The 25,524-nt window shown below is 37.2% G+C and overlaps 1 protein-coding gene across 1 annotated transcript in view; it reads left to right on the top strand.

The window, feature by feature from the left end:
* LOC139728040 (gamma-aminobutyric acid type B receptor subunit 1-like) overlaps nt 1–25,524 on the top strand; it is a 107,339-nt gene that overhangs the window by 63,136 nt on the left and 18,679 nt on the right. Inside the window, exons 2-5 of the mRNA XM_071639006.1 lie at nt 15,047–15,187; nt 16,493–16,663; nt 21,500–21,601; nt 23,296–23,410. Coding sequence (XP_071495107.1) covers nt 15,047–15,187; nt 16,493–16,663; nt 21,500–21,601; nt 23,296–23,410 — 529 coding nt within the window. The remainder of the gene's footprint in view (nt 1–15,046; nt 15,188–16,492; nt 16,664–21,499; nt 21,602–23,295; nt 23,411–25,524) is intronic.

The following is a 25,524-nucleotide window of genomic DNA, read 5'->3' as shown; positions in this document are numbered from 1 at the left end:
CTACCATTCATTTAACTCTCCTCGGTTTCCTTCACCCCTCCACCCCGACCCCCATCTCTGATCCATCTCCCCGTATCTTCCACTGACACCATTTATCGTGGGGGCAATCTTATGATTACTCATCATATTGCTAGAAGAAAATGTTTTGACATTACATTGTCCCATTTCCCCAAGCGAAGCAAGCATGTCACTCACAATTCACCTACTGTATATGCAGTCAAAAGTCGTGCTTGTTTATATTCCCGACTAACAGACATTATCTGCTTGCCTGTAACAATCACTGTGATAAGCCGATTTGATTACTGCTACGTGTGTAAGCTATAGACATAAACATTCTGTCTAGAATTGTTTTGCCTTTGGATTTTGAAATGGTGAGTTTATAATTTCATAACTACTCCATGAACTTTATGCTTTCACTTGAGAATTGATATTTCGATAACGATAGTAACAATCATTTCAAAGAAAGTTTTTTTTTTTTTATACTAGAATGGGGTCGATATTTTGATAGCAATCAGTTAAACTTGAATGGTTAGAGGGCAACATTACTTGTATTCAGTTGCAACAATCTTGATATTCTTTAAGCAAATTCAAAGCTGCCATCCATGATTGCGTGCTAAAACAGCAAACAGCAAAGCCACCTTCTTCATCTTTCCAAACGAAAATGACTAACAGCTATATCCGTCATTGCGCGTACAGTGGTATAGTGGTTATGGTCTCGAGCACTTTCAAATCTGTCAATCACTCCTCCAAAATCCCCTACTGTTATTGTGGGCATTTCTAACGGGGGACTTGATGTATCAAGAGTGAAACTACTTCACCCCACATATTTTGACTGATATGATTTTGGAAGAACAGAAACTAAAGGCATAGTCTTTTTAAACTTTTTAACCCTTAAAGCAACTGTGACAAACAATATCACGTTTTTGAATTTCGTCGCCAAAGAAAAAAGTTACTTTGTCCCATGTGCACAGCCACTTTGCTGGTTTGCAAAGCCAGATTTTTGTTCAAACCTTCACTTTCGTTTTATTGGTCTCCGGCGTGACGAGGAAGTCATCTCGGATGACACGGGGACACCGTTTCGACATTCAAGTGGCACGTTCTCGAAACTCTCGAGAAATCGGTCACTCACTGCTTCGAAGAAATAACGTCGCGATCAAATGTCTACTTCCCAAAGCGCAAGCCAAGTGACCACCGCATGTAGAAAGTTACCCTTCAGATAGAAGAACGTTTATCATGTGTATGAAAAAACAGAACGGAGGAAAGGTGAAACTGTGCAAGTGAACTCTAGAAAACGGTCAAAACTCTGAGAGCTGGGGAGAGGTCTTGTCAGTACACTCGCCCTAGGAAACAAGATTTATCGTTGTTGTTTACCTTTTGATGTATTCCCCTCTTTTTTTTTCTTTTTGCATGAGGTACCCATGATAACGGATGTATCGACTCAAAGGTCTTAACGCAACGGCTTTATGCTAGTAGTTACGTTCAGACGGGAGCCCTTAACCTCGAAGTTAGGAAACTTCGAGGTTAGAACTTGTAGTTAGTGACCGTGAAGACGCACTCGTAGTTAGCAAACCTCGAGGTTTGCTCGATGTTTCGAGCCACGAGAAATCTTATGGTTAGCGCTCTAACCACGAGTCGCGGGGGGTCCCCGCTCGTAGTTACGCACCGTGTGGACACAAGAAACAACGAACTCGAAGTTAAGAGTGACCTCGCCGTAAACTCCAGCCCCCACAATTTCCCTCTGCTTCCGGGTCAACCTCCCATACGTACACCACAAATACATTACACGTGAAAAACCTATGACGCACGACACAACAACATCATCTTTTCTTCCCATGCGCTTGATCTCTGAAACTAAACACGTCGAACTCGCTACTATATTCTATATTCTTCTCCGACGCTAAAAAAAAAAAAAAAAAAAAAAAAAAAAAATGTTTCCGACGAATATCTTCGTAAAGGCATAAAATCATCAGTGCAGTGCTATCTCTGCATACCGATTACCATGACAGAGAAAAAGAGTACCTGTAAGCGAGTCCGACAGGGTTGGTCTAAAGAATAAAATAATAGACGCCTTGTTAGCAGTGTGGGCTGAAACTTCCGGTTTTGTGTTTTTAACATCGAGTGGGACCCACTCGTAGTTACGGGGGGCAGAAGCTCAACCTCGAGGTTTCGTAACCTCGAGGTTAGGGCCTGCCGTCTGAACGTAACTAATAACGGAAGTAACTTTCGAGCCACACTTGATCCAATCTCGTTCTGGTTCGTGATTTGATAATCTCGTGGATTAATATGTAAAGGAAAAGTAAGAAAGCCATAGCATTGATAATGACAACTTTATTGCCATGCTGCAAGTGGCTAACGATGTTGCGGATAAGAGGACCTTGATACGCTAAGTATACGAAATGGTGAGATGGGAAATCCATTAGATGGGAGGTTGCTGTAGGTAGAGTTCCTATACGTCATGTTCAAGTGACTATTGATTAGAGAAAGATTCATACAAACAGAATCACGGAGATGAGTTAGTAAGATCAAACCTCAAAAGCAAAGTTCCATCAAATGTCATATCATGTTTTTAAGGAAGCAGATAATTCATAAGCAACTTCATAATTTCGCATCTTTATTTACTATACACAATGATGACGTCACAGCTACAGAAGCCAACCCACAATCGACACGCAAAGCTTAAAGCTAACGTCTCACCTTTAAGGAAAAAAAGAATAGTAATCCTTCTCATCAACGCATTGTAGTATTGTCGTAGCGGAATTGACTTCATATGGGACGTGTTTAAAATAATTGTTAACAATGAGAGTTTATCATTACCTCAGTATCTTGCATACATTGTTGTCGTCGGGTTTTTTCCGACCATAATAACTGTTTTGTGAACTTTATTTCATTTTCGGACTAACAGACCTTTGGGAGAAAAAATAAACCGAACTTTTTTTTTTTTATTTTCGGATCAACGAACCTTCAAAATAAGGAATCTTCGGAGTATCATAAGCATTTTCAAAATGTATTTTTTTCAATTTCAAAACATTGTTGTTATCGGTTTGTTTGTTGTTATTTTTTGCGACCATAATCACTCTTTTGTGAACTTTATTTCATTTTCAGACTAATGGACCTTTGGGAAAAGACACGAACTTTTTTTTTGTTTATTTTCGGATCAACGAACCTTCGAAATAACGAATCTTTGGAGTATCATTAGCATTTTTAACATGTATTTTTCAATTTCAATTTCAATTTATCTATTTCATACTTCTCATTTATAAATATTACATCAGAAATAATGATACAAGTTCTTTCACCTTGTAGAGAATGTGCAAAAACAAACAATATTACCTCCCCCCCCCCAAAAAAAAAAAAAAAAAAACGCCGCTATATATCCATCACCTCAGCAACTTGGATTTTTATTTTATTGCGACAATAATCGCTCTATTATTTGTGAAAATTATTTCATTTTCGAAGTAAAAGACCTTGGAAAAAAAAACCCGAACCGTTTGTCGTTTTTGGATTAACGAACCTTCGAAATAACGAACGTTCGGAGAATCATCATGTTTAATATGTATATTGCCCCCTCCCCTTCACCTGAAAAAAAAAAGAATAGCTGCAAATTACATAACAGAATAATGCGCATTGTAAAGAGCATGATATAAACGCAGCTATCCATCAATGTCCAAAGATCCTGACACTAATGTAGGCTTCATTGCTGAAATAAGAAGAATATTGCACTACAACTTGCGATAGAGGAAAACTACGTCCACAGGTTTATGTGCGACTCACACCAAAAGAACAGGCAAAACGCAAAGATATTGGTGAACACGATTCTTGGCAGCAACAGTCAAAATACATTTATGTATACTTGTAATAAAATATGTGCCATCATAAACGTCTGTTTTTTGTTTTTGTGTTGTTGTTTTTTTCGATACATTTTTCCTCCCTAAGACTCGTACTTTATTCCTCTTTATTTGACCATAATATCATTATGACCACATGCACGAACTTCGCTTTTTTAGTTACAGCTGTGACAGTGACTATGCACAACATGCCGTTATGTGTGTGTGTGTGTATGTTTGTGTGTGTGTGCGCGCGCGCGAGCGCGCGCGTGTAATTTCCTGTAGTTTCCTTATGAGACCACATTCACTTTCGCAAATAATAGTTGTGTTTATATTTGTATGTGATTTAACAATAGGCATGAATATCATCAAGTAACTATCATACAGTCAACGTCACTGATTTCTACTACTCCCTCTTTTTTGGCATTTAAGAAATGGCTTGTTTTCTCGTTCACTTCGGTGAAATTTAGTGAGCTGTATTAAGGAATAACTGTTGCAGCTGATTCCGGAAGGCCAGCAAATAACACCTACTTATCTTTCACGAGGTTGTGGTGGCCATGATTTTTAGAAGAATAATAATTGATGTACATTGCCTGAATTGCATGGCGTAATGACGATATTAAAATGTTTGCAATGATGGGAGCAACATAAATGCAAGAGTAACGCTATTGAAACAGGAAAAGAAAAGATAAGACTAACAAAATCATTAAATTTAAAAATGTCATTAATAGCGTAAAGACAAATGAAATTTTCTCAGTTTTCTTCTTCTTTTTCTTCTTCTTCTGATTAAGTCTGCCTCCTTCAATAGACTGAAGATTCTTTCGGAACAGATCATCATTCTTGATGGACTTCAGCGCATTATAAGAGGTCATTATTATTATTATTATTATTATTATTATTATTATTATTATTATTATTAGTGGAAATGGAACATTATAACTACGTTCTTTTCGTCAGTGAACGATTTCCTATTTATAGCACGGACAGACCCATCAAGTCGAAAATTAGCTATTGATCTATGATTGACTAAATTGTTAACCGCCGGCAAATTTTCATGTTTTCTATATTGCGCTTCGCCCGATTTCTTTTCGCCGAAATCATCGAACTTTATAAATGTCGATTTACTTGAAATGAAAGGTTGTCAAATTAAGGACAGGTTTCCTCCAGCTATCAAGATATTTCTCATTCCGCGCCTATGGTGCAATCACCATGACAACGCACAATCGTAAAGACAGACAAGTTGTATAATATATAGATTCTGGAAGATTGCACAAATGTCAGGATGGCTACAATGACTGTTTGTGTATGTTTTATTTGCCCCCCCCCCCCCCCCCCCCCAAAAAAAAAAAAAAAAAAAAAAAAAAAAAACTTATTTGACTTTTCCACGTGTTTAATCAACAACTTAACGCGGCGCAGCGGAATACAGAATTATCAGTTTGCATAGAAGATTCAGGTTAGCATTTTACCTTTGTCAAGGATGATAGTGTGATTTGGCTGTCACCATTCAGAAAAAAAAAGATCGCATGGCGCGATATGATTGCATGTCTTTACACTCAGCAGCTTCAGTAATAAAGGAACGAACGGGGACGCCACTGTAGGTGAAAGTAAAGATTTGCCAAAATATCTAGAGTAAAATGATAATAACAAATGTCATCACTGAGTTCACAGGAATTCAATGATTATAAATTCTCTCATAAAACATTACAATGAAAACAAATAATTATTTGAGATGAATTCAATCTTTATTATATTTGATATCTGGGGCTGATAGTAAAGTGTTTGTGGTGTTAGGTATGAAAGGTAGAACGCAATGTTACAATACCCCATGACGTATTTATACGTACTGTAACTAACACACTGATATGGTGTAGCATGTCGTAATTTAGACAACTTTGAGATCTGATCATTCAACCGGAATGCTGACAGTTAAGCTTGCAAAACAAGGGACAAAATTGCTCCCGGGTCGTTGTTAGAGCTTTCGGCAAGTTTAACAAATGTCACTGAATATTTCAATACTTTTGTTCGCACTTCAGCAACTTGATATGTCGTTGGTGTAAATGTTCTATTATAACAGCATCTGGCTGAGAGAAAAAATAAGGTAGGGGGGAGATAGAAGGGAAGAGGGAAAGAGATGGGGGTGGAGGAAGCGGGGAGATAAGCTATCCGAAGTAAAGAGCGAGGAGGAGAGCATGGAATCGATAACAGCACAATTTCACGCCAGATCCACGTTAACATGTGTATAAATAGGTGTAATCAGGTGGACACGGCAGATGTTTATTCGAAATCTGACAAGAAATAAACTCGCAAGGAAATTCCATAGCTTCAACCGTTGAATAACATCACTAGTCATGAGACAGTCACACACATTAAAGGGGCGATGAGTATAATGGCTTCATAAATAACTATTCTTTCGTTGGTCTGTACAATGAAACGATTAGTTGAAAAACCGTGTTTTGGTTGACTATTTGGCCCGTACATTATCCTTTCCCCAAATATATGAATAACGCTTGATCAATTCATGCTCCAAATAAGATAGATTGTGTTCACACATTCGTGTTCATTTCAGTGTAATACGCAAGAAGAAGATATTACACCATCACCATCTCCGATTTGTACATCACTTGTACATGTTGTTGCCACTGATATCTTAGATGTGTGTGTACAACTGTTGAACTACAAAATCCCACATTTTTGTTTCTGTTTTTTTTATTTTTTTTTAGGTTCGAATTCAAATGAAGCCAGTTGTGTCTGTGCGCCTATTTTCACACTCATTTTTAATACCAAAGTCAACCCAAGTATTGGGTGTTCAGATGTGCACTTTTATAAGAGATAAAAAAGATAATAAGTATGTAATGGATCAAATTTAACCCGCTGAGGACGGACTGATTTTCCTATAAAACGTATTTCCCATTGGCAACTGCGCAGAGTAAACTCGGGACTATAGTCTTCAACGGGTTTTAAGGAAGAAAGAGAAAGGGGGGGGGGGGTGGGACTGAACGACAAGGAAGACGGCTCATCTGACCACACCCCTTCGCCTTTGACTACATCCGATGCTTAAGGCAGCAATACTGTTATCCTTCGACACATTTTTATGTATACAGTCACTACGTTTCCGGTGCTCGAACCCAAGTACCCAACCCGTGGGATTATGCAAATCTTGAGTGCCCTGGCTAATCTTGAGAGTTCATCCCTGTCGATTTCCGAACATTCCTTGAGCAAGTCTACTCCTCATTCTTTTCATTCCCGTCTATCTTTCATTTTCATACATTCTGGTCAATGCTCCCCAGCACTCGTAAATCTTTATCTGCATCTTTTTCGTCTCTTTCTTTTTAGAGAGGTTGCGCAACTTCGTATAAAGGCAGATAAAAAACATTGACAGGGAATTATAAGCAGGAAGCTGCTGATTCTAACGTTGTCTTGAGGGCGACTAAAAGCAAAAACGTTTCAACAAACTAATAACATTGGCTGCGGCAAAGATGGAGGGGGCGTGACTTTAGTGGCTTCTTGCCGGAGGGGGTGAATCTCGAGCCCTTTCGAGCGCCATCTAAGAGTCTCGCGCGGTCTCTCTAAAATCTCTCTCTTACCTTCTCCCTCTCTATCTGCCTTTCTCTATTCTCTTCCATCTCTCTCTCTCTCTCTCTTCCTCCTTACTTTTTAGTTCTTGTTGCTCTCTTTCTGCTCTCCCTGTATCCTTCGATCGCCAACATCACTCTGCATTTTGAAATGGGATTAAAACTTTGTGCAGGAATTTCTTCGAGGGGAGTGTAAATTTGACGACTCCATTATCGTCCTTCAACTGCATAAATCTCGAGACGTTGGTCAAACATCCAGATAACATTTCCGCCTGTGTAATCAAGTTTGAATTCATCATCTCGATTTTCGCTTTCCTGAAGACAAAGATTACATAGCGATGGAGCAGACGGCGTGACAGAAGATGTAGATAGAGAGTTGGTATTTCATGATACTATTACATAAAAATGTCCTTTTCCGTCGTCGTTTTTTCCCCGATTGTTTGTATGTTCCTTGAAATAGTAATCTGGTATTGACAGGCATGTGCACAGAATATGAAATGCTGGCACATGATTGAATTGAAGCCGTTTGTTTTCTGTAATTTCACTCGTTTTCAAGAAGTCTTGAAGTGTTTTACAATCACCCTAAGATGTAGAAGGGTACACTGTTTTCATCCATAATCTTCACTGGAAGCCAGTCCCCCTCCGTAGGAATCACCTGCTTGTTCAGTCATTCCAATGCAATATACTGCTGATAAATTTGCATTGATGACATAGATGCGTTTGACTTGTGGATGACCCGTGCTGCTATCTATATCAGCCGCTTCTCGAGTCCCCCCCCCCCCCCCCCCAAAAAAAAAAAAAAAAAAAAAAAAAAAAAGAAAAGCCGCTGCGGTTACCGTGCGCTCACACTCTTCAAGTTATTAACCATTTGAGCTACTGCTGCCACGAATTCTGGCAGATTATTGTGACGTGAAAGCAAATTCTCGCCACGGACTCGTGGTCGCGTAAAGGAGAAAGCTCTCGTCACCCCCAGAGACGAGAATTCCTCTGGAGATCGGTGAGTGTTTTCTCTTATCGTTCTCCACTCTCTCATGTGAAATTAAACTGCTCCGTCTCTCCCCTCTTCGTCTCCCCACTAGAAAGACGATAGCACACTCATGAACTATGGAGAATCCTATAAAGACCGCTGCCCAGTCAGCTTTATTACCGTGTTGGGACGTGACGGCTTCTTCAGCTGTTCTTGCGGAAGATGAAAACATGTGATGAATTTCTTAATTTATAAAAGGGACAAACCAATCTACTGAAAACTAACAGAGTTACTAGAAAAATGCAGAAAGTTATTGTTGTTATTGGTTTTTTTTTCCCGCAAACTTGTTAGAGGTCTCTGCAATAAAGATCAAATATTTCGCAAGTACAAGAGTAAAGTCAAAGTACTGCAGAAGTAATTATCGCATTTTTTTTAGTTTGGCCATATAGATTAGTTGATATAAAAAATAACATACACACACAATCTATAAACCACGCCAGGCTTTACGTTACTTTTTGTCACATACTTTTCGTTCATTGCATTAATTTGGAAGTGTATGTCGCTGACGCGAAGGCGTAGATTAAATCAGTTTGGAGTTCAAAATTTGATAAATTATCACTGAAACTGAAATGTTAATTGTTTTCTTTGAAAACATGTTAGCATAAAATGGGTAACTCCTATATCTTTTTAAGCATTGCAATATAAATATCAATTTTAAATTCTTCCACGCGGAAAGATTTTACCAGAAGTTGTAAACTTATAATTGAATCTGAAATGGTAATGATTTGCTTGTTGAGACCCACATTTCATTTCATTTCAATTCAATTCAATGCAATTCAATGCAATTCAATTCAATTCAATTCAATCCAATTCAATTCAATTCAATTTAGTTCAATTCAATTTCATTCAATTCAATTTTAATTCAAGCTCAATTCAACATTTTACATTTTTATATTGTATGTGTTTGAATGTGTTTGTAAAACATTTTATGTATATTGTATTCTTGGGGAAAATGCTGAAATGAATAGAAATTTGTCGAAAATAAAATGTTTGGATGAAAACTTTATCTGAAAAATAGAATGCAATAAATGTACGTACTAATAATCATAGGGACATCTACCAGAACAAGGGAAAATTGAGTTTAGTGAACAGAATGAGAAATTGATGGACTAACGCATTATTTCATTAGCAGAGTATAATGATTTGTGTCGGTTAACTCTAACAATTTCGACTTATTAAAAGGGCTCTAGGTTTGCATGCAGCATTTGATCTGTTTGATTTACTAGGACAGATTGGGGCTGGAGCTATTGATATAATAAATACAGTATACTGTTTCAAATTCAACAATGTCAAAACCACTCCGCTTACCTCCTGAAACTCCATTATTTATTTTACACGAAGAGACAGCTCTTTCGATAAAAACATAAAAACCTGGTATAAGTGACGCACAAAGCTCTGAACTACTGGTCTTCAGTTACACGTGCTTTCTGTCTCACCCTCCCTATTTTTATCGTTTTTGTAGTCATGACAACCATTTACATAGATTATTACTGGTTCCCCTGTCGATGCAAATTGTAACATCACCTCCATAATCATAATTTCCTAAAGTGCGTTGCACGATACCGGGAAACCCGACACCACGAGCCATCGGCATTTTGGGCTGCTTGGCCCCTTGTCGATTATGACCGGACGGGCACGGGGGACTTCCCGGTACGATACCATCACAAAAGGCACATGATGGTTGTCTATTTTCTTCTTGTTTCTCCAAGATGGGCTTGTCGGATTCCAACGATTTTCAACGCCCTCAGGGCGTCACGGCAGGTAATCTAATCATATCATACAATCCAGAGTCGCATGATTTCTTCTTCGTTCTGGCTTTTCTTCTGTGTGTTTTTTTTTTTCCTTTTTAATAACAAAACCAATACCGTTCCGAATTCGATTATCACCAGTGTAATTTCCTGGGAAGAGTTCCATTGTCGTTTTGGCCTATGTAAACCATGAATGCTCTGCAACAAATTAATATCACAAAAAGAAATATTGATGCGATCAGTAAATGCATTTATCAGGAGATCATGCATGTTATCTCATTCTACCTCTGATTTTCTCTCTCTGTCTGTATACCAGTGTATTATTATTTTTCTCCTTCTCTTTGTCTTTCGGTTCCGTTCTCTCCCTCTCTCCCTTCTCTCTCTCTCTCTCTCTCTCTCTCACTCCCTCCCCCTCTCACACACACTCTCTCTCATCATGTCATCATTTTTTTTCTTCATGTGTATGTGTCATCTCTTTTCTCTCTCCTTCTCTCTCTCTTTCTCTCCATATATACATATATATAAATTATATAATTTCATATGTATATGTATATATAAACATAATGCATGTATATATATAAATTATATAATTCCATATGTATATGTATATATAAACATAATGCATATATACATATGTACAAATGTACATTTATACATATATACATATTTACATTTATACTTATATACATATATACATACATATTATATACATAATATACATCTATACATACATATACATACATATTATACGCATATACATATATTCCTCTCTCTCTCTTTCTTTATGAGACGAGTGTTTCTTCCAAAGCTATGAATAAGAATATGGGGAAACATGGGAAAAAGATTTTTGAATGACATTCATAAAGTGTTTGATCGTTCATAGTCCTTCGTTTACTTGTTTGGCGCAGCGAGCTACCTCCATCAGTAGGCTATTCACATTCTTTCATGTATTTCAGTACTTATTCCAGATATGGCTAGAAGCTTTATTCACTCGGCTTCCCCAATGTTGTTAGAGTCCATTTACCCGATAGCTGCGCTCGTTATTGTACTTTCTGCCGTATCAAAAGCGACTTATTTGCTGAAGGCCGCACGTTAAAATCTCGGCTGAATAGAGGAAAAGTTCCCATAGCCAGTCGTTTGTCAGCGGTCAGATGAATACTGAAACGCCAGAACGCAGGTAATCAAATAAAGGGTGGTGAAAAAATAAGATCCTCTCTTGATAATTCTTCAAAACCCCACGTTTTCCTCTTTGGGGAAAATGTTTCATCGCAAAATTGTGCCGCGATCTAATGTCATTTGAAATGAAGATGCATGCTTCTTCATTTCATCCCCTAATACTTGCTTTCACTGTGATAGATACAATGTACAGCATGGTATAATACAGACCGGTCTGCCATGTGCTAATGTACCTATGAAGGCACTGAATACATTCATTTGCGGAGTGGGAGTAAGAATAATGGCCATGATGTCCCTTATCTCCCCCTTTCTATGATGAGATTCACGTGTTGGCTCCACGATGAAGCGGAGACACAAACTGGCAATGCATTTTTGCCAAATGAAGCATGAGTTTATTCGACTCAAATTTTCGGCGTCCTACGCCTTCTTCGGGAGTCTTGACAATTTATATCATATATATATATATATATATATATATATATATATATATATATATGTATAGAGAGAGAGAGAGAGAGAGAGAGAGAGAGAGAGAGAGAGAGATCTTCGTAGACTCCGAGCAGAAACATGTGGCTGTTATATATATAATATATATGTATAATCTAATAACATATATTATTATATTACACACATATATATGTATGTGTGTGTGTGTGTGTGTGTGTGTGTGTGTGTGTGTTATTGGATCTCTGTAAGGGAATTTGATAATTTGTTTTTCTTCAAAATTGAATTTCAAGTATTTTTGTTGTCGACTTAGTACCAGCCCCTGCTTCAAAGTTTCCAGTCATACTATATTAATACAGTCAAACCTGCCTTAGCGGCCACCTCTCTATAGCGGCCACCTGTTTATAGCGGCCACTGAAAAATCCCCCCGAGAGAAAAGCCATGTTAAAGACCCTGTGTATAGCGGCCACCTGTCTAACGCGGCCAGCGGCCACAACTTTTGTTTCCCGCGGTAGATTTTAACCTGTCTATAGCGGCCAAAAACCCGATGGAGCCGTAGCCGAGCTGATAATTCAGGGTGTTTTTCTGCTTTTTAGCCGTGCCAGTCATTTTTGGGCAACATTCAGTGATCGCCACCGTTGCATTCATCACTTATTCAGTCACAATAATGCACTAATTCATGACTGTGCACATGCTACATCTAGTGTACTGTGCAACAATTTCATAAACACCGGCATTGTTCTATGCATGATACACACGTGTGCATACGTACACACATAAATGTACATATATATATACAACAATGATACATGTACATGTAGGCAATGCACACAAAGTTGACCCGATTACCTGTCTATAGCGGCCACCTGTCTATAACGGCCACTTTTTCCGTATCCCTTGGGTGGCCGCTATAGACAGGTTTGACTGTACTATCATTGTCATCCACCAAGAGGAGTTAGATTGATGAAATTTTATTAAGTGATGTAGCTTTTGAATTGTGCTTTTTTCATTGCAACATGAATAAGAGAAAGTGTGTGAAAGAGAGAGAGAGAGAGAAGGAGAGATAGACTGTGATAGAGAGAGAGAGAGAGAGAGAGAGGGAAAGAGCGTGTAAGACAGTGATAGAATTCACTTGTTTGACACATCTCTGAGAGTTAATTTTTGACCTTCCTGTATGTATTTTTTTCCTGTATAATTATTTTTCTGATTTCGACCCTCTTTTACTATTTTTACAGTCTATCATATCTTTCATTCGACTGACGCAGTAAAAAAGTGTGCTGTATAAACTATTTCCCTACCCGCATGCTCTGCATTGAATGCATTTAATTCACTGTTTTCAAAACGAAGCGTTTTTGCAAGGCTCGAATGGGGATTTAAACTCAATCAACATGATCAGGCCAACACTCTTTCCATCTGTCAACAACCTGTTAGTTATCATCCACAGCACAATCAATAGTTTTGACACTGCTGTGTAATTTCAAATGATTTTGTGTACGCATTGCAGTATAAATGTGACTGTGAGCGAAACAATCATACAAAGTAAAACTTGATTGTAACTTCTAGTTTAAGATTGTATACCAAGAGAGATAAAGAGGTCACACTATAGAATAGAACTATTCATCTACACAACCCAAAACATTCCTGTGATTGCTGTAGCATTATGAACGTATCATCTAAGTTAATTGATTTAAATGATATTCTACAATCTAAGAAAAATAGGTCAAACTTTGCACCTTTACATGTGACACAATAATTATATTTGTAGCACCTTCTAACGGGTGCAGATTTGCACCTTTCTGGTCTAAAAGGTGGAAAATTGCACCCGTAAAAATGCTCCCAGGTGCAAAGATGAACCCATTTTTCTCAAAGTGCATCCGGGACCCTCAGTTTATGCAAGTATTATCAACATTCCTGAATGATTTTCATACCACAGTTTTGTTTGTCTGATTACAACATGCAAATGAGTGTCATATTTTATTATCTTTTGTTTGGTTTGATGACGATTGGCAGAGAATACCCTATAGCGCTGTACTCACTTCTCGAAAGACCCTGGTACACAAAGAGTTAATCATAGCTTCTCAGACATCAGACATTATTACAATAATACATGGATTAGGCTATAGTCAGTCGGTCCTCATGAGTTCATTTGAAAGGAGTGTTTCATCATTGGCCTAAGTGTATGTATGAATTATGTGTGTGAATGTACGTCTATACGCTGTAGAAGGTCTCTACACATCGCGGAGAACGAGGCCGAAAAGGTGTTTAATTATAAAATGCATTCGCAAGTCATGCAAGTATCGTAAGAGTTTCAATTCAGAATATTTCATGTTCTGTGCCTGTTGATGTGAATGTCATTCCTATTTGTCACCCTGTTTGCAGATACAAAACCGAAGGCTCTTTGACACTATGATTAGTATCTAGTCGTTTTCAACCTCTCTTAGAGCACGCTGATTGTTCCTGATTTGAAGGTTAATTAAAGTAGCGAGATACACATGCAAAGACACAGCCACGTTTTCATCCGCGGAAGGACGTGTCAGTAAGGTGTATGGTGACAATGTGACAATGACAAAATCATTGTGAGAAATATCTATAATATGCAAGTGTTTTAGACCCCCCCCCTCCCTCCAAACACACACAAAGACGTTTATTCAGACACTTGACTTCGTTGTAGGTTTAAAAAGTGCCTTTTTGTTGAAAGAGAAATTTCTTGGTATTTATTTTGATGAATACGGTACGTATGGTGTAGAATGATAAGTACAACAAGAGGAGAATGAAGAAAAAGAAAAGAAAACCGAAGTAAAAACCACTTTATGGATCAAATTGCACAGTTAGAATGTCACAAATAACGACACTTAAAACCATTCTTTTTGCAACCTGACACACACACACAAAAAAAGTAATTGAATTGAATTGAAAAAAAAGTTCTTTATTATAGAAATGTGACTGGGTGCCAGAGGCGGAATTACAGAGATTAAGGTCTACATGTACATTTATGATACTCACAGACACAATTGGATAACGATTTCATATTATATGAATATAATATCACAACTAAAATATTAAGAATTCTATACAAATAGGGGTATACAAACTCCAACATGTCTATACAACAGTGATAGCCGACTAAAACGTTTTTATTTGTCATGTTTATTGTCAAAAAGGAGAAATTATTTAACTGAGTTACATTCGTGACTCTATCTCTCTTTCTCTCTCTTTCTCTCTCTCTCTCTCTCTCTCTCTCTCTCGCTCTTCCAGTGTAACGGAGGCACCGGAACTGACGTCATGTACCGGGAATTATATAACAAATCGACGACCAAGATTATGGTGCTGGGAGCGGGATGTTCTATTGTCACCCAGCCCACGGCGCAGGCGTCTCATTTGTGGAACCTTTTGCAGGTAATATCAAACCTATTAAACATTGTACCACGGTATATATATATATATATATATATATATATATATATATATATTTTATATATATATATATTTGTATATATATATATATATATATATATATATATATATACATATATATATATATTTGTATGTATATGTATATATATATATATATATATATATATATATATATATTGATTGATTGATTAGTTATTCATTGATTATAGATGATATAAAACTATGGATCAAGCTTTAGGGAGACATGTTTTTGTATCCCCTTGCAATGTTTTCAACTAGATTAGGTCCCACTGAATCACATGCTCAAAGTGCTGACATTCCTTATCTACGTCGATGTCTACATCAATGGAGCCAGTTTTATATAAATCATGTTTATATTATACTTTGATTAGGAGCTAATTTAGGATGATTCTCTGTGCAGTTGTTTTTAATGTGTTGAATACCCTGACTATAGCAAATCTAAAATTAAGGCGAGTATGAGTGTGCGTTGTGCGTGTTTGTTCGACATACATCTCACTAGTCAAAAACAAAATGCTCAACAACCTTTTTTTTATATAAAACATTGTATGTTCCTTATTGATTAAAAACTCTAGAATAAATCTACTGCAGTGGACCCCAGGCCTTACACACCATAAACAAGTCAACAAATGCGTGACTACTGATGCGGTACCACTTCGAAGATCGGGATATTAAACTTTTTTTCCCCATCAGTCTTCCTCCTAAACGAAAGCACATGCCATCTCATCTTCAAGTTATATATTTTCAAAAACTGCACAGTGTTGTAGTCTTTCTTTTTGCCACAATCAAACTATAAAGAATATAAACGAAATATTATCTAAAAACAGATTCACCAAGTTTGGAAAAATTAAGTAAGCCGGGTAAACGTTAAAAGATCTAAGGGGATTTTTTTTCTAATTCTTCGTTGTTGTTATTATTGTTGTTTGTCGTTTTGCTACTCTGAGAAATAAAAAAAAAAAACGAGTGAAAACGTTCACTCACTCATTTTGAAGTAACCTCAGGGATCACTCGAAAATCTTTGAGTGATCCCAGAGGTCACTCCAAATTTAGTAGAAATGAACATGTTCACTCAAAATTCACTCCAATTTCAATCTAAACTCACTCTTTTCTGTTATTCCCTCCTTCAAGAGTGAACATTTTGCACTCGATCTTTTTTTTTTTTTTTGAGAGAGAGAGAGAGAGTATGCTGTGTACTTGTTTTCTTTTGTATTAGTTTGTTCCCCGGCCTCGTGTTGTAATTATACTTCTCTTCGCTTTCTGCCGATACAGCTCTCGTACTCGTCCGCATCACCCAAGCTGTCAGAGCGAGACCTCTTCCCCAAATTCTTCCGCATGTTTCCCCCGGAGACGGTATTTAACGTGGTCAAATTCGAGATGCTGCGTCATTTCAGATGGCGCAAGGTCGCGACCCTGCATCAAACCATCGAACTCTTTTCCCTGGTGAGTCCCCAGCCCCATCCCGTGGGGTGTCGATGGCGGGTGCCGATGGGAAGTAACATTTGGGGAAATTATTATGTTTTTGTATTTTGCTTTCGGTAAGATGTTTTGTTGACTTTGGGTTGTTATGACGAACAATATGATTCATGGATAAAGATCAACAAGAACAACAAAAAAGCAAGCAACTAAACAAAACTTGAAAAAAACAACAACAACAGGTAGCTGTTTCTTTATTCAAATAAATATTTATTCACTTCCGATCAAATAATACAAGAAATATCAATTCACTTCGTTACCTACGGTACAGACATTTCAAAATATATAACGTAGATACCACGATCATAATCATAATATTATACTCACACCCATACAGGCACATACCTACACACCTTACGGCATATTTGTGTCATTATTTTCATCACCGTCGTTATTATCTTAACAATGAAAACTATTACTTAATATTTAACATTATCACTATCGTCATAATTACTATTGTTAATAACTCTCGCCCATACATTGCGTGGTCGGATTTATTTGTAATCCAGTTCCCCGCCCCATTCCTTCACAGCTCCACCCGTCCCACCCCTTCCTGAAACCACGAGCTTGCGATCATTGAATTTATGGAAGCCATTGATATCATGGAAAAAAAAAATTTCAGCAGCTTTCGAAGGCAAGACGTCCCCCGGCTTTTCCAAAGTCGGAATGGTTGAATTATACATCATTGCCTTCATCATGCTAGATGAATTACCCAACGCTGTGTCATCATTTTCTCCGTTGGTGATTCAGGCAATGCAAACTTGAAATCATAGACACAACTTGTTCTCAAAATGACTGTCAATAAGTTATCATGTAGTAGAGAAAAAAATGAATAAGTAAAGAAGATCAAACTAAAGTAATTGCGTGTCGATACATGACATTTTAATAAACTATTATGCAAAATTTCTGTACACGATGTTTGAGAATAATTTCCGTGTCCGAAAGCACGCAAATCTTAACTTGCCGTCTTCTCTCGTGTACTGCAAGGGTGTTTTGACATGAGCAATGCTTTGCACGATAAAACTCACGTTACTTCACACCAAGGAGGTACTAGGCCTACAGTACCTCCTTGATCGCACAAGTAGTCTACTCGACCTGTATTTCTAGAACTGGAGCGGAAATGCGGAGGTCATTAAAAGCGCCATCTTTTTTCTAGACAAAAAGTGAACCTTATTCACACTTATAACATCCCAAATCACAACGACAATAAAACAGAGGGGCGCGGGCCTATCATTTGAATACATTCATTTTGATTGTCATGTTTTAGGATTGTGTGTCGGAAAGCTATCAATTACCGACACTTTGAACATCCATTTACCATTTGAATACGCGAATACCCGAAGTGTCTAAAGGCGCCCCGGGACAGTTTTCATGTCATGACGGAACGCAACATAAAACTGCAAAATGCTGCAGCTAATATCGTGTTACGACATAACCACAGGGGCAAACTTATGTCTAGAATTACCTCGATGCAACGCTGCAAGCAAGCAGCAGTCAAATACTCGGTAGCTGGAACCGACATTTCATTTTAGTTTATTTTCTTGAGACCGGTATAGGTTTTATTGCCGCTCATGGCACCAGTTGCCATATTTCGGTCCTCTTTGTTATTTTGTTTAAAAAGTTATGCTGAAATTCCCGTTTGGCTTGGTTTATAATGAATGTAAAATGCAAAATTAACATATCTACCTTCAGGTCTGGACATTCGGTGGTATACCCTGTTTTATATTGGTCACATCAATGCTTTTTGTTCAAAAGTGTCTGCTTTCGAAAATTTGATTTTCATACTCTGTAGCATTTGAGACAATTTGGCGGTATACAAATAAACCCTCCCTCTGTCCCAGAGAAGTCGTCCAAGGAAATGAGAGAACATTATTTTTATTATTATTATTATTATTATTATCATTATTATTATTATTATGGTATTATTATTACTCTCATGATTATTACTATTGTTATTATTGTTATTATTATCATCATTATCATTATTATTGTTATTATCATTATCATTATCATTATTATTGTTATTATTGTTATTATTATTATCATTATCATTATTATTGTTATTATCATTATCATTATTATTGTTATTATCATTATCATTATCATTATTATTGTTATTAATATTATTATTATTATTATTATTATTATTATTATTATTATTATTATTATTATTATCATTATCACTATTGTCATTATTATTATCATTAGTAGTAGTAGTAGTAGTTGTTGTTGTAGTAGAAGTAGTTGTAGTAGTAATACTAGTAGTATACTTATTCGGCATTTCAGACATGTGTACATGGGTAAACACAAAACACATTTGATTCAGTATAACAAAGAAAACAAAATTATAACACAGAGACAAAGCACAAATGAGAGTGAAAAAAAAAAAAAACTAGATTGTGACATAGAACATAGGGCTGCCAGGGGCAAGAAAAGGTAAACTTAATTACCATGACCCGCAGGTCTTCTACCCCACACTCCATAAACTATGTCAAAGTCTGTACATAAAATAACACTTGCATTGTATCAGGCACAGTGACTTAAACTTTAAGAGATCCAAGGGATAAAACAATCGTGTCAAAGAAATAAATTAAAGAGATAAAAAGGATTACGTAAAAGGATCAAAAGGATAGAGCAAACAGATAAAAGGGAAAAGTAATGATAAAGGTATAAAGTAAAGAGTTTAAAGGGATAAAGAAAAGACATTAAAAAGGATAAAATAAAGAGATTAAAGGTATAAGTAAAGACATCAAAGGGATAAGATAAAGAGCTCATAAAGATATCGATAAATTAAAGAGATCAAAGTGATAAAACAAAATAATCACACGGATAAAATAAAGAAATCAAATCTAAGAAGTGAAGAGATTAAAGGGAGAGAGTAATAGAGAAATCTTATGTCAGATTTCTTTTTTTTGGGGGGGGGGGAGGGCTGAGGAACGTTAGGTACTAACACAGACCGATGAGTAGTGACACGGTAGGTCAGATGATACCAAAGCACAGTGATTAATCACACCGCGAACAGCGAAAGGGGAAATTGTGCAAAGCAATTGGATTGGGATTATGCGAGCCCTGTCGAATCGCATTTCCATATGATTTCACGTTTGCCAAGGGAATATCCCAATCAATGAATGTACAGTGATATGTAACTGAGCACGCACACGCCTATTCATCATTCGGTAATAAAATGGAGATGTAAAAACACCTGTCTCTAATTGTCGGGAGAGACTGGTCCACTCGGAATTTCAAAATGAAAATGGTTTTTGAAAACCGACCGGAAATCAACATTGCAAACATCTCATTATTCCAACAAGAAATTCACTCAGTAGCTTTGAACTTAAAATGATTTTGGAACACCTTATTGTCATGACAATAAATTAATGTAATCGAATTGTCACTTTTCGTTACCTTTAACATGTATAGCCGTATAGCATTCTGTACGATCTACCCCGTGACACAGGCATGTTTGATCGTTATTCTCATACTAGTTAACCAAAGTAGAAGTATGGAAATGCAATAATTTTAAGTTTTTAGTTGAAGAATACACAACGGATATTATGTGGTGACAATGCTAGACTGGTATTGTCACTTTGCTATTTCATAAAGTTGAATGATTTTTTTTTTTGAAGCAGCTTAATGACTCGACAATCTTCATGTGAATGTAATTTCAGCAATTTAAGCATTGGAAATATTTCCATGTGCATTTATTATGCTTCGTTACCTTAAAGTGCAATTTGTTGACCTTGCGATTTTTGTAATCGCTGTATCTATTTCACATAATTTACTCATTTGATAATTTGATTAGTATATGTACATGGTATATGCTTACGTATAAACGGATTTCTTTTTCTACACAATGATTACACACTTACATAGAAAACTGATGACAAATGGGGGGGGGGGGGGGATCCGTGTAATTGAGTGTCACTGTCAAAGAGTTATTGAGGATACTGTCAAAGAGTTATTGAGGATACTGTCAAAGAGTAATTGGTGAAATCAAGAGAGAATACCGAATTCCTGGATTATTATTTCCATCACACATTTATTCCATAAAGTACTAAACTTGTTCAAACATATCCTGGCTGTCATACTTGTTTGGAATGCAGAGAAATAATCAAATGATGTTAGTACAATTAAAGTAAAAATATGGCACAGCTAAGGTTAAATGATATAAAAATGCATCCCTTTCTGAAGATACGGTATGTTATTTAATCTTTGTTTATTCGATTTGTGAAAACGATCCTCTTTCACCAGTTTTTATTTTGAGCAATAGTTATGTCAGATTATAACCATGCAGTGGTAGCATTCTAAACTTTGCCTCAGTGGACCATTTCAGCATTGAACGCCCTAACCCCCAATACCATCTTGCAAACTTGCAATACTACAAAGAATATTCTTTAAAGTGAACAAATATACGCAGATACTGAGGCAAGTGGAAAATCAAGATGTCCTTCGGGGAAAGGGGTAAAGAGTAGCTTTGTCCTATGTATAGTCATCCTAACAAAACGTCGCATTCCGTTTCCGAAATGCGAGCTCATATTAAATAGACCATGGCCGTTTTGTTACTTTTTTTTTTCTTTCTCTGTCGCTTTAAAAGAGTCTCGATATTTAGCTGCATTCTGCGGACACAGCGAAAGGGCGAACTCGAAACCATCCACTTATCTCTTTCTGTTTCTCTCTACTTCTCTCTCTCTCTCTCTCTCTCTCTCTCTTTCTCTCTCCCTATTCTCTCTCTATCCCCCCCCCCCCCCCATCCTTCTCTATCTTATTCTGTCCTCTCGCCGTTTTTCATTCTCTGTTTTTTAGCCGACGGCAGATTTTCTGCACGATGCTCGGTCTCAAGGCGTCGAAATCATCGCCTCGGAGAGTTTTTCGGAGGAGCCTTCTCTTCAAGTTTCAAACCTCAAGGTAACGATCCTTAACTCTATGGGAGTACATAAGCGCCAACCAATCTCCAACCCCACCCCCATCCATCCAACCAACACACACAGATACAAACACACAGATCTGAACACCCACCACGCAGTCAAAACAGTCAATAGAATATCACTGCGTATTTGTCATTAGGTATACACACAGTGGTTGGCATCTAAGAAACTGTTTTGCACCAACCAATCTCCCCCTCCCACCACAACCCTGCAACACTCACAAATACAAACACACACACACATCCTACCCACAACGCAGTCAAAACAGTCAACAGAATGTCACCGCGTATCATATGTCTGTAGGTACCCACGTTGGTTGGCATCTATCCTGTACAAAACTGTTTTTGATGCGAAACAAGATACATTATGTGCTTTGATATCTAGGACTAAAGCAAACATAGTATAATATGACACATACACACACACGCACTGATGCCCCAGTCAAGAAAATCAAACTGTTTCCTACGGGATTCGGGTGTGCCGTGAAAACTAACCCCGATAGGAAATAAGGATATATCGGAGGCGATAGATTAACCGACTTTCACTCGGCCCTTCATCAGAATATGAAATCTAATCGTACAAAACGAGCTCAATTACTTAAGAAGCATATTTTATTTTTAGCGTGACGCGACATGAAAAGAACAGAATTAATAGCTACTATATACCCTGTAGACCGAGTCGATGTGTAATATATCAGAAGTTACGCTTTTACAATTTTTTCTAGGCTAATCCAATTTCACCAGATCATCTGGCTGAGCTGGAACATGGCCTGCTCTACTTTAATACATCGTCTGAATGACGGCTCTAGATGCGAAATGGGATTTGTCTGGTCAGCATGCATGGCATTATGGAAAGTCACGAACCATTATGTTTGTCTCGCTGTCATAAGTCATAATGAACAGAAGATTATTACACCATGATGTTTATAGTGCGTGCAAGTAGCAAATTTGATATACGTAGTTTAATAACAAAACGATACCCCGTCATGGGAAATAGTACCACGTAATCAGAGAATGTAATGATGCTGTCCCAGCCAATATTTATCCCCTCCTATAAATCTAGGCGTAAATTCTCTGATAAACAATACCAGTATTAAAACGTCCACACATTAAACGGATCGTATAGTTGTGGTCGATACCTAATTTTTGGTTTCTAATATTTTTTGGCGAGATAATGAGAAACCTTCCATTAAATATGACAGAACATGTAATTCCAAAAGGGATTCAACGTTTATTTGATGAAAATGGTTTTAAAATGGCTGAGATATCCAAAACAGAGCAATCTTAATGAAAGGTGGGATCCGCTTTTCATTAGGATTGCTTTGTTTTACTTTGTTTTTGGATGTCTCAGCCATTTCAAAACCAATTTTCATCAAATAAACTTTGGATTCATCTTAGAAAGGTATGCTCTGTATTATTTCATAAGTCATGTAAGTAGTTTCTTGGTATCTCGCAAAAAGTTAAAAACCTAATCCAAATCTCCACAAATACTATATCATCCCTGTAGCACTATATTCGAAGTGCATCAAATGGGGTATGATATTCGTGTATATACATGTATATGATATGCATGCACAATACAAGGGCATACACCGAGATTGTCCCCCCCCCCCTGCCAGTTACTAAAGCATACATTATGGCTCTGTTTTATCTAACGTCACGTTCCATCATGCAGAAGCAAGGGGCTCGGATCATCATCGGAAACTTCTACGAGAATCGCGCCCGCCAGGTCTTCTGTGAGGCGTACAAGAACGGGTTGTACGGAGAGAAATACGTGTGGATAATCACAGGTCAGTATGCATACATACTTGACCATTATTTTGTTTTGTTTGACAGGAAAATATTGTGTAATACTTGAAGGACGAGTTCACCGAAATATAATTATGTATGAATTTAGTAAATGCAGCAATACTAGAAGAACATGTCAGTGAACGTTTGAGGAAAATCTGACAATCGGTTCAAAGGTCACTGGTTCATATGTGACTCTGCACCTCAAAACAAACAAAAAGTCGCCAGACATGAAGTTTTAGTTAAGACCAAATTCGGAAAGAGCAGACTTTAAGCTTTAAAATGATGTATAACTCAAATCAAATGGACTCTCCTAACCTATCTATATATTGGAAAGAAAGCATAAACTCAGGAAAAGTGTGAACTGAGAAAAGAGGCTCTGAAGTACAGTGTCTATTCAAGCGCTTAATCTTTACCGAACCGTGCTGGCTGTGCGATGAATGGGACAAAAAACAGGAAGTAAACCACCAGCGTAACAACAATGAAGAGATTATTAGAGTAAACTGAAATTAAGCATGCCTCATTAACACATTCTGTCCATAATTAATGCCAACTTTCAAAGCAGTAGCACTATCCTTTCAAAAGTTATTAGAGTTGAAATTGAAGAGTGTGGACAAGGTTTTTCAGAAATGAAAAAGGGAACCTAAAGACACACCTAATCACACTATTCTACCAAAAATGTTCGAGATAAACTGTTAAAAAAGCACACTTTCTTGCCCGTTTTATGATACCAAATTTTAGCATAATGTAAAAGACGACCCGCTCTTTCAGAAAATATGAAAAAGTCAAGTTCGGCTAGGTTGACCCATTTCACTTATTTTCAGTCCTCACGCAAAATCAGTGTGTGCGACTTTATGTTCGTTTTTAGGTGCACTGTCGCATATGATTTTTTAAAGTTTCAGGGCCGCCATCGCTTGGTGAGAAGACTATAACAGCTTGTGACATCACTGCTGGGCAATGATTTAAATAAAACATACAGATAATTCAACATGTTTTCATATTTCTAGCAAGAAGAAAGAGCATTTGAATTAACTTTTCTTTTCAGAAAGCAGAGGGAACAATGTTTCTCGTAACGTGTGTCAGCAATTTGACAAGTCGAGGGAATGTGTACTTTAAAAAAAATGACATTTTGTGGATTTCTCCATATATTTTCTTTATGTCGTCGCCCTGCAGTCACATCATGTACAACTGTAGTCTTCACGTCCAGCGATGGTTTCACTAAAACTTTAAAAATGCAAAGCTTTTGAAACGGATTTTCCCAATTTCCCCCAAACTAATATTGCTGCATTTCTTCAATCCGCGCATAAAATATATACTATTTGGGTAAACTTGTCCTTTATAATCCCTCACAATTTTGCAACGTTTGGAGTGCTTCATTACATTAATACTAGATATAGGAAAAGTGCTCTACGCAAGGTGTACCAGCCTGTTGTCATCAAGTATTAACGTTATCTGCAACAGTGCACTCTCTAAAAAAAATCGAGTGAACATACTCACTCTTGAAGGAGTGAATACAAAAAAGAGTGAATTTAGAGTGAAATTGGGGTAAATTTCGAGTGAAAATGTTCATTTTCACTCGTTTTAGAGTGACGTCAGGGATCACTCCAAAATCTTCGAGTGATCCCTGAGGTCACGTGATTTTTGACAATGTGGCAGATTCAAGTTGGTGACGATTGCAGTCTTGTGGATTGTTTTCAAAGGGACGGTTTAGTTTGGCTAAGAGGGGAATTCAGGTTTTAAGTTTTTTTTACGAGATAATTAGAAACTTCTTATATGAAATATCTAAGAGCATGCAACTCTAAGAGGAATTCAAAGTTTCTTTGACCAAAATCAGTTTTGAAATGACTGAGATGTCCAAAACGAAGAGGTCCTTATAGAAGGTCACATGTGGGTCCTACTTTTCAGACGAACTACTTGATTTTATTTCTTTATATATATATTTCAGCCATTTCAAAGCTGATTTTCATCAAACAAACGTTGAGTTACGCTTAGAGTGGTATGCTTTTTCCTATTTCATAATTGGTTCTTATTATCTCGTAAAAAAGTCTACTAGATAATTAAATCCCATCTCAACCAAAATTGTATTACCCATTGCGTTGAGTGGAGATGGGGCTCT

This window comes from Diadema antillarum, unplaced genomic scaffold, assembly GCF_040938485.1.
Source record: "Diadema antillarum isolate AM-2024a unplaced genomic scaffold, OU_Dant_1.0 seq00000162_RagTag, whole genome shotgun sequence".
NCBI lineage: Eukaryota > Metazoa > Echinodermata > Echinoidea > Diadematoida > Diadematidae > Diadema > Diadema antillarum.
The sequence above is the reverse complement of the archived record's forward strand: the minus strand, read 5'-3'. Positions and strand labels throughout refer to the sequence as shown.